At 46.0% G+C, this 9767-nt stretch overlaps 1 protein-coding gene across 3 annotated transcripts in view; it reads right to left on the bottom strand.

The window, feature by feature from the left end:
* Positions 1-2528: 2528 nt before the first annotated feature.
* Positions 2529-9767, bottom strand: part of PLPPR3 (phospholipid phosphatase related 3) — a 270388-nt gene continuing 263149 nt past the window's right edge. For all 3 annotated transcript variants that reach the window (XM_075352702.1, XM_075352720.1, XM_075352711.1), the window contains 2 exons: positions 5342-5518; positions 2529-4986 (listed from right to left, as the gene is read on the bottom strand). In XM_075352702.1, coding sequence (XP_075208817.1) covers positions 3880-4986; positions 5342-5518 — 1284 coding nt within the window. In that variant the 3' untranslated portion in view covers positions 2529-3879. The remainder of the gene's footprint in view (positions 4987-5341; positions 5519-9767) is intronic.

Raw genomic sequence — 9767 nt, 5'->3', positions numbered from 1 at the left:
AATAGCGACACTGACAAGCATTTCTTTGTCTAGAATCTAGACTCTAGATGGTTGTGAGCTGCACAGAATGGCATCGCAAGCCCCATGTGGCCCTTGGGCTGTAGGTTATGCACCCTTGGTCTAAACGCTGACAACATTTTTGATGAACAATTTTTTTCTTAAAAAGGAAAGTGCTCGCACAGTTATTAAATGATAAGTGAGCTATCAGATCATAACACCCAATAAAAACACTAGCACATGTAACATCAAAGATATACTAGATACTAGGAAAATTGTATATTCTGGGAAGCGATATCTTTTAAGATATCCAAAATCCCTGCTATGATAAATTATTCCTCCTGTAGAAAATTGTGCTATATTGAAGCAGTATATATGGCTTTTTATAATATGTGTAATTATATATAAAGCAGAGTTAAAGTATACCTTAAGGCACTGTCACACTAAGCGACGCTCCAGCGATCCCACCAGCAACCTGACCTGTCAGGGATCGCTGGAGCATCGCTACATGGGTTGCTGGTGAGCTGTCAAACAGGCAGATCTCACCAGCAACCAGTGACCAGCCCCCAGCCAGCAGCGACGCGTGGAAGAATGCTGCGCTTGGTAAGTAAGGTAAATATCGGGTAACCAACCCGATATTTACCTTGGTTACCAGCGCACACCGCTTAGCGCTGGCTCCCTGCACTCCTAGCCAGAGTACACATCAGGTTAATTACCCGATGTGTAGTCTGGCTATGTGTGCAGGGAGCAACGAGCCGGCACTGACAGCGTGAGAGCGGCGGACGCTGGTAACGAAGGTAAATATCGGGTAACCAAGGAAAGGGCTTCTTGGTTACCCGATATTTACATTGGTTACCAGCGTCTGCAGAAGCCGGCTCCCTGCTCACTGCAAATTCAGTTGTTGCTCTCTCGCTGTCACACACAGCGATGTGTGCTTCACAGCGGAAGAACAACAACTAAAAAATGGTCCAGGACATTCAGCAACAACCGGCGACCTCACAGCAGGGGCCGGGTTGTTGCTGGATGTCACACACAGCAACATCGCTAGCAACATCGCTGTTGCGTCACAAAAGTCGTGCCTCAGCAGTGATGTTGCTAGCAATGTTGCTTAATGAGACGTGGCCTTTAGGTAATATACAAACTCTTACTAGTAGGATTGCTACACTAGAGACTACAGTTTGTGAACAACTCCAAGAACAATTGCATTGAATTTCATTTCCCTCTGCTAGTAAGACAATAGAAGATATTGAAAGATGTCAGTAGGATCAACCCACCTAAGCTGTCTATATGGGCATGTAGGACATAGGAACCTTAATAAAATGATACCTTGATATCTGTGATCCGATGACTTATTCTAGAGAAATCCATGTTTTTCTTATATGTAAATGAGCTATTAAGATCTATGGGCCAGACACTGGAGGCGATACCAGTGGGACAAATGTTAGGGCTTTTTCACGGCCAGATCATAATGCATAGACTAGTCACAGCTCTCCCAACCCGAGAGTGAGAGCTGAATATATTTTTATGAAGCTGTCATGATCAGATTGTGAGAGCTGTGTGCGGCCTATCCTTGTACTGCGATCTGACATTGGTCCAAATTGCAGGGACATGAGTCTTGACTAAAATTGAACAGTAGAATTTGTCTTTTTACAAACACTGTACATTAGCAGTTGCAGCTCTCCTATAATGTAACAGTATTGTAACCCTGCCTGTGAGATGGAAGCTGATGCGGACAGGAACCTGCAGATGTTAGTTATAATTACACACAGCTCTGCTGTATTGTAACAACAACGCAACCCTGTCAGCCTGTGAGATGGAGGGTGAAGCTGAGAGGAACCTGCAGATGGGTCAGTTATAATCACACACAACTCTGCTGTATTCTAACAAACTTGCTTCACTGTCTGCCTGTAAAATGGAGGCTCAAGCTAAGAGGAACCTGCAGATAGGTCAGTTATAATCACACACAGCTCTGCTGTATTGGAACAATAATGCAACCCTGACTGCCTGTGAGATGGAGGGTGAAGCTGAGAGGAACCTGCAGATGTCAGTTATAATCACATACAGCTCTACGGTATTGGAAAAATATTGCAACCCTGTCTGCCTGTGAGATGTAGGCTGAAGCTGAAAGGAACCTGCAGATGTCAGCGAAAATCACACACAACTCTGCTGTATTGAAAAATAATGCAACCCTGTCTGCCTGTGAGATGTAGGCTGAAGCTGAGAGGAACCTGCAGATGCATCAGTGATAATCACACACAGCTCTGCTGTATTGGAACAATAATGTAACCCTGTCTGCTTATGAGATATTTGCTGAAGCTGAGAAGAACCTGCAGATGCCTCAGTTATAATCACACACAGCTCTGCAGTGAAATAAAACTAACGCTCTCTTCTTGTGCAGATCTCTGTCTGCCCATAGATTTTAACAGATCATTTACATATAAGAAAACCATGGATTTCTCTGGAGTAAGATATCAGATCTCAGATATCAAGGTATCATTTTATTCAGTTTCCTATGAAACTATATGCTCATATAGATGGCTTAGGAGAGTTGACCCTACTAACAGACTCCCTTTAAAACATGAGTGTAAATACCTCTAACTTAGAGGAATATTTGCGCAGTAATTGCCTCTAACATTGTGAGTGCATGCTATATAACTCAATAAACTTTTCTGTTTCCAGTGTACATACCAGTCAAGAAGAACATGCCACACCTTATATGTGATATACATTTTTTATATGTCCAGGCTTTTGATATTAATGCCCTATCCTTAAGAAAAGCAATACATATCAGATTTGGATTGGCCTCTGAAACCCAGCACCTTCATAATCTGCTGTTTTGAGCTACAGCTTAGGCCAGATGTAAACAGTGAACGGATTATGTGGCTCATTGTGTAGTGGCCATTGCAGAGAACTACAGTTCCTCTTCAATTGAGGTGAACAGAATTTGAATTTGACAGATCTGCTCTGTTCACTGTTGACAACTGAAAACAACTGATTGGTGAGGGTAGCGATCCCTTACCAATCTGGGACTGATGACTTGCACTCAGTAAATTAAGTGATACATCACAGAAATCAGGGTTTCTGTCCCTACATCATACTGCTATTAGATTACATATCAAATTCCTGCTGTCAGTTTTAATGGATAGTTTATATTTTGTATTTTAATATTATGTAAAAGGAATTGTAAAGCAAAAATCAGACAGTGCAAATGTCATAGATTGGGGTGCTGTATTAAAATGTTACTATACTCGGACTTATTGTAGCTTACTTCTTATAGCACATTTTCCTCACAGTGGCCACACATTACACAATTAATTGTTACACCATTGCTCAGTATTTGTCTATGCTTTGTCTATGCTGAAATCTTCCTTTCGAAATATTTCCTTTGTTGATGGCTGTTTTGGAGTAAAATGCCCATCAATCGCATCTGAAAGTTCATTTTGAAAAGCAAACAGAGCATGAAATTTTCCATTGCGCTCTCACTTCCTGAGCAGTTGCTAGAAGAGAAAAGTATTTCCCAAGTTGCTAGAGACAGTATTGTCAAAGTGTGGAAACAATTATTGTGTTTTTGTTAACGTTTTAAGATATTTCATACATTATTTTTATTATCCTGTTAAATAAAAAAAATGCTGGTTGTTTCCAGTCATTTTAACTGTACAAATTAGAAAGGCAACCGAATACATCACTGCTGTAGAAGTATTTTATATGAAGCCACTTCCAATATAAAAAAAAAATGTTTTCTGTGATTTTCCTCTCATTTTGTAATGAAGTATTTTTCATGCTTTTTGGGCAGTGATATGCTGCAGTTTTCGTTCTTGTCACTTCTGTGTTCAACATGCCGATATATTTACAACTTTTTTCATCAACAGCCTTGTGATGGAATCATTCCTTGAACCTCTGGTTCTGAAGCTTCTTATAAAAAGGTTCCTCTACTTCTTCACAACCCTCCCTATCTGCTACTTGCGGTTTTCTCCTGAGGCTAGCTTCTCGGCTTGAAGCAATGCCAATAGTTTCAGCTACTAAGGGAGTTGGCACACCTCCAGCAACATTGACAGTTGGCCCACTTCGTGGTTCTGAATCGGGTTCTAGGTCACTAATTGAGGAACCTGGAGATACACCTGCACCCTTTGGTGTTCTGTACCCACGATAGTCTTTACTCATATCAAAGGTACTTGTTTCATGGGTCTCACCAGCCTTCTGTGCAGCCTTCCATTCCCATGGGCCATTCCCTGAAGAGAGATGAACTACTGGGTGATGAGGTGCGTGGGCATCAATTGTGACAATACTTGAACTATCCCTCTCTGAGGGTGAACGGTATTGTGATGAATCAGAGCTACTTGTTGTAGAAGATGAAGAGGTTTCAGAGTGTTTAGATGTGCTGGACACCAATGATGTTCCCTGCTGTTGTTGCTTGGACATTGCAATAACCTGCATAAGCCTTGGGGCATTTGTTGCAGCTCGAGGTGCTCCTCCTTTCTCTGCCATCATCATCCACTTTGCTCTAATGGCAGAACTGCCCTTGGGTGAACCAGTTTGGTTTTCTTCAGGTATGTGCAGAAGTGGTGGAGCTGCAGGCCTTGGTTGGATTAGAACCCTAGGTCCTGCTGTCCTTGCCTGCACTGTGGGATAAAGTGATGGTGGTGCTCTGTCAGGATCTGGGTCATCAAGAACAATACCAGAAGTTTCAGATGCAGCCCGGCGATGAGCCTGTGCTAATGCCACTTCCTCCCCAAGTGTAAGGCTGCGACCTTCCATAGGCTTTGGCTTCCATTCAGCTCCTGGGGCTCGTGGTGGACGTGATCCTTCTGCAGGCACATGTATGGTCATGTGGCGGCGAGAAGTGTCTTCCATAGATGGAGTGCTAACTCGTGGCAGAGTGTTACTAAATGTTACCATATTTTCTTTTCCCATTGGACTTCTGGGGGCTAGTAAATCAACATCGACACTGGCACGTTTCAGGCTACCCAGGGAATTTTTCTCACGTTGAACCTTCCAGGGAAATAAAACAAATAAGAGATCAATCAATACAGCTAACATTTGCCAACATAATATCCACATTACAGCAATAGCCTTTAAAATCTATGCATCTTAATGGTGTTTTCCCATTTAAACCTTTATAGAATATTTATAGATTATGCCAAGAAGGTCTGATAGATGGGATCCCACAATTACAAGTAACTGGAGGTCTCCTGAGAATTGCAGGTGGCAGTAGAACATTCCAACCAAAGATAAAATTACATAGTGATCTTTTTGCTCGTACCTGCTCCACATTTGTTTGTTGTTTTTTTTAGTTTTAAAAATGTGAATATAGTTTACACATAACAATGAGATGTATTTCACGAACCTGACGCTGAGTAGCCTGGGTTCGAGAATGAGAAGTGAGTTCATCATTGCTTGAAGATTTATTTTGATACACAGACTCATGACCTCTATGAGTTAAAGCACGGAGAGGATCCTTGCTGGCAGCTCTTGGAGAAGTGTCCTCTGAGGATGCCCGAAAATTACCCACAGCATGATAAGCCTAGAAGATATATTATACCATTAATATCTACAATTCTGCTGAAGATAAATTTAGTTTCATTGTATATGGTCTGCAAAATACACATTAGTTACTGATTCATGAAACCAGAACACCAACATGCATGATTTTGTGGGAAGTGTAAGGCCGGCTTTGCACACTACGACATCGCAGGTGCGATGTCGGTGGGGTCAAATCGAAAGTGACGCACATCCGGCATCACTTGCGATGTCGTAGTGTGTAAAACCTTTTTGATACAATGAACCAGTGCAAAAGCGTCGTTATCGTATCATCGGTGTAGTCTCCGACATTTCCATAATGCCGGTGCAGCGACAGGTACAATGTTGTTCCTCGTTCCTGCGGTAGCACACATCGCTGTGTATGAAGCCGCAGGAGCGAGGAACATCACCTTACCTTCGTCCCGGCTGCTATGAGAAGGAAGGAGGTGGGCGGGATGTTTACATCCTGCTCATCTCCGCCCCTCCGTTGCTATTGGCCTGCCTGCCGTGTGATGTCGCTGTGACGCCGCACGGCCGCCCCCTTAGGAAGGAGGCGGTTCGCCAGCCAGAGCGACGTCGCAGGGCAGGTAAGTGCATGTGAAGCTGCCATAGCGGTAATGTTCGCTACGGCAGCTATCACAAGATATCGCACGTACGACGGGGGCGGGGACTATCGCACTCAACATCGCAGCATCGGCATGCGATGTCGTAATATGCAAAGCCGGCCTAAGAATCTGTGGGAAATTGTTTAAATGGGTATGTAAGAAGAATAACAGCAAGCCTGTAAAATCAGTGAACTATATTGACAGTAGACAGTATGCACCCACAGGGTACACAGCATGTTACACATGCATTTGACAGCAGTGGGCATTGATGTTTGCTGTTCCTGCAAAGGTTAAAGTAGCATTGGCATAATATATACAGTAGTTCTTGTGATAACATTAGTATGGGGGTATGCCCAATGGAAGAGATATACTGAGCAAAAAAATACCCAGAATAGGGATGAAAAAAATCTTGTTTTCCTGCAGTGTAACATGACTATGCTGAGTACCATCTCCTCTTAAAGGAAGTGAAAAGAGCCATCAGAAAATTCCCAACTCAATAAAAGATTTTCTCTAAATTTTGATGGTGTTTTTTTAAAATAACTATTTACATTAAAAAAAACCATTCCCTTGGGAAGGGGTAATTTCATTACAGAGGATGTACATTTATCTCAGTTGACAGATCTATTGTTCTGCTGGTGGCCTAGATAAGGCAGCATGGAAAAACTATATACTGTGTGCAGAAACAAAACTCTGCGCACCCACAATGACATTGCTTGGCCTGTGTAGGTAGGGGCTTGTACTCTATTTCCTCTTGGATACTGTATTGTGGGTTTATATATAAACTAGAAGGTGGCCCGATTCTAAACGCATCGGGTATTCTAGAATTTATTGTGTAGTTACTGTATGATTTTTGTTATATATATATAGATGTTGTTGTGTGTAGTTGCCAAGTATTTGTGTAGTGCGCTGTAAATGTTCTGGGTGTTGTCTGGGTGGGGGTGTGTGAGAGCGGTGTTGTTTGTGTGTTGCATTGTTTGTGGAGCGCTGTGTGTCTGTGTGGTGCTGTATGTGTTGCACGGTTTGTGTGGGTGTGTGTGTGTTTTGGGGGGAGGTATGTTTTGTGCAGTGTGTGTGTGTGTTGGAGGAATAGTCCTGGAGGGAGAGGAGTATAATAGTAGGAATAGTCCTGGGGGGAGAGGAGGATAATAGGAGGAATAGTCCTGGGGGGAGAGGAGGATAATAGGAGGAATAGTCCTGGGGGGAGAGGAGGATAATAGGAGGAATAGTCCTGGGGGGAGAGGAGGATAATAGGAGGAGTAGTCCTGGAGGTGAGGAGTATAATAGGGGGAGTAGTCCTGGGGGGAAAGGAGTATAATAGGAGGAGTAGTCCTGGAGGTGAGGAGTATAATAGGAGGAGTAGTCCTGGGGGGAGAGGAGTATAATAGGAGTAGTCCTGGGGGGAGAGGAAGAAAATAGGAGGAGTAGTCCTGGGGGAGAGGAGTATAATAGGAGGAGTAGTCCTGGGGGAGAGCAGGATAATAGGAGGAGGAGTCCTGGGGGGAGAGGAGTATAATAGGAGTAGTCCTGGGGGAGAGGAGTATAATAGGAGGAGTAGTCCTGGGGGAGAGGAGTATAATAGGAGGAGTAGTCCTGGAGGTGAGGAGTATAATAGGAGGAGTAGTCCTGGGGGGAGAGGAGTATAATAGGAGTAGTCCTGGGGGGAGAGGAGTATAATAGGAGGAGTAGTCCTGGGGGGAGAGGAGGATAATAGAAGGAGTATTCATGGGGGGAGAGAAGAATAATAGGAGTAGTCCTGGGGGGAGAGGAGGATAATAGGAGGAGTAGTCCTGTGGGGGGAGTAGGATAATAGGAGTAGTAGTCCTGGGAAGAAAGGAGGATAATAGGAGGAGTAGTCCTGGGGTGAGAGGAGTATAATATAAGTAGTCCTGGTGGGAGAGGAGTATAATAGGAGGAGTAGTCCTGGGGGGAGAGCAGGATAATAGGAGGAGTAGTCCTGGGGGGAGAGGAGGATAATAGGTGGAGTAGTCCTGGGGGGAGAGGAGGATAATAAGAGGAGTCCTGGGGGGAGAGGAGGATAATAGGAGGAGTAGTCCTGGGGGAGAGGAGTATTATAGGAGAAGTAGTCCTGGAGGTGAGGAGTATAATAGGAGGAGTAGTCCTGGAGGTGAGGAGTATAATAGGAGGAGTAGTCCTGGAGGTGAGGAGTATAATAGGAGGAGTAGTCCTGGAGGTGAGGAGTATAATAGGAGGAGTAGACCTGGGGGGAGAGGAGGACAATAGAAGGAGTAGTCCTGGGGGTAGAGGAGTATAATAGGAGGAGTAGTCCTGGGGTAGAGGAGTATAATAGGAGGAGGAGTCCTGGAGTGAAAGGAGGATAATAGGAGAAGTAGTCCTGGAGGTGAGGAGTATAATAGGAGGAGTAGTCCTGGAGAGAGAGGAGTATAATAGGAGGAGTAGTCCTTGGGGAGAGAGGAGGATAATAGGAGAAGTAGTCCTGGGGAAGGGGAGTATAATAGGAGGAGTAGTCCTGGAGGAGAGGTGTCTGATAGGTGGAGTAGTCCTGGGGGGAGGTGTATAGGTGCCCAATGTGTGTGGGGGGCGTGGCCGAGCGGGGCAGACGTGGCCGAGCGGGGAGGCGTGGCCGAGCGTGTGGGGGCATGGCCGAGGGGGCAGAGTGTGGGGGGCGTGGCCGAGGGGGGGGCATAGTGTGTGGGGGGCGTGGCCGAGGGGGGCAGAGTGTGGGGGGCGTGGCCGAGGGGGGCAGAGTGTGGGGGGCATGGCCGAGCGTGGGGGGCGTGGCCGAGTGGGGCAGAGTGTGGGGGCGTGGCCGAGGGGGCAGAGTGTGGGGGGGCAAGGCCGAGCGGGGCAGAGGCCGAGCGTGGGGGCGTGGCCGAGGGGGCAACTATGCAAAGCGGTTTCCATAGTTACCTGATGTGTATCATTGTTATCAGCGTACGTGTGCCGGGAGTCGGGGTATGCTAGTAAGCATGTTACACATCAGGTAAGTATTCAAAGAGACAGTGCTGGGTCACTTGTTGGTCTCCTGCTGTGCAGCACGCATCAGCGTGTGACAGCGGGAGACCAACAATTTGAATGGGCAGGGAGCCGGCATACGCTGGTAACCATGCTACACAATATTACCCGATGTGTACCATGGTTACCAGCTTACCCCACCGCCCGCACGCACGGGAGCCCACACCAGCATACGCCGGTAACCCCAGAAATGCGAGGGTATATGTCGGCTGGGTTGCCGGCGTACGCTGGTGTGGGCTCCCGGGCGTACAGCACTCAACTGGGAGTCGGGGCTCCGTGTCGGTTCGGGGAATGCGTGTGGAGGGCGGGGCCAGAGCGAGCGTGCAATGCGTGAGGGGGGCGGGGCGTGGCCGAGTTGGCAATGCGTGCAGGGGGCCGGGGCGAGAGGCCAATCCGTGTGGGGGGTGGAGCCTGGGTGAGCGGCCAATCCGTGCGGGGGGCGGAGCCGAGGCGAGCAGCCAATGAGACGCTTGTCATGGTAACGACAGAATTTTGGAGAAAGACAGACAGACAGACAGACAGGCAGAATAAGGCAATTATATATATAGATATTTAATTGGACTAGAAGGTCGCTGATTAATTGTTTGCTGGATTGTTCACACAAGCGATTCAACCATCAATATACCATAAGAAACTAGCAAATTAGGGAGACAT

This window comes from Anomaloglossus baeobatrachus, chromosome 1 (assembly GCF_048569485.1).
Source record: "Anomaloglossus baeobatrachus isolate aAnoBae1 chromosome 1, aAnoBae1.hap1, whole genome shotgun sequence".
NCBI lineage: Eukaryota > Metazoa > Chordata > Amphibia > Anura > Aromobatidae > Anomaloglossus > Anomaloglossus baeobatrachus.
This window is presented reverse-complemented; position numbering and strand designations above follow the sequence as displayed.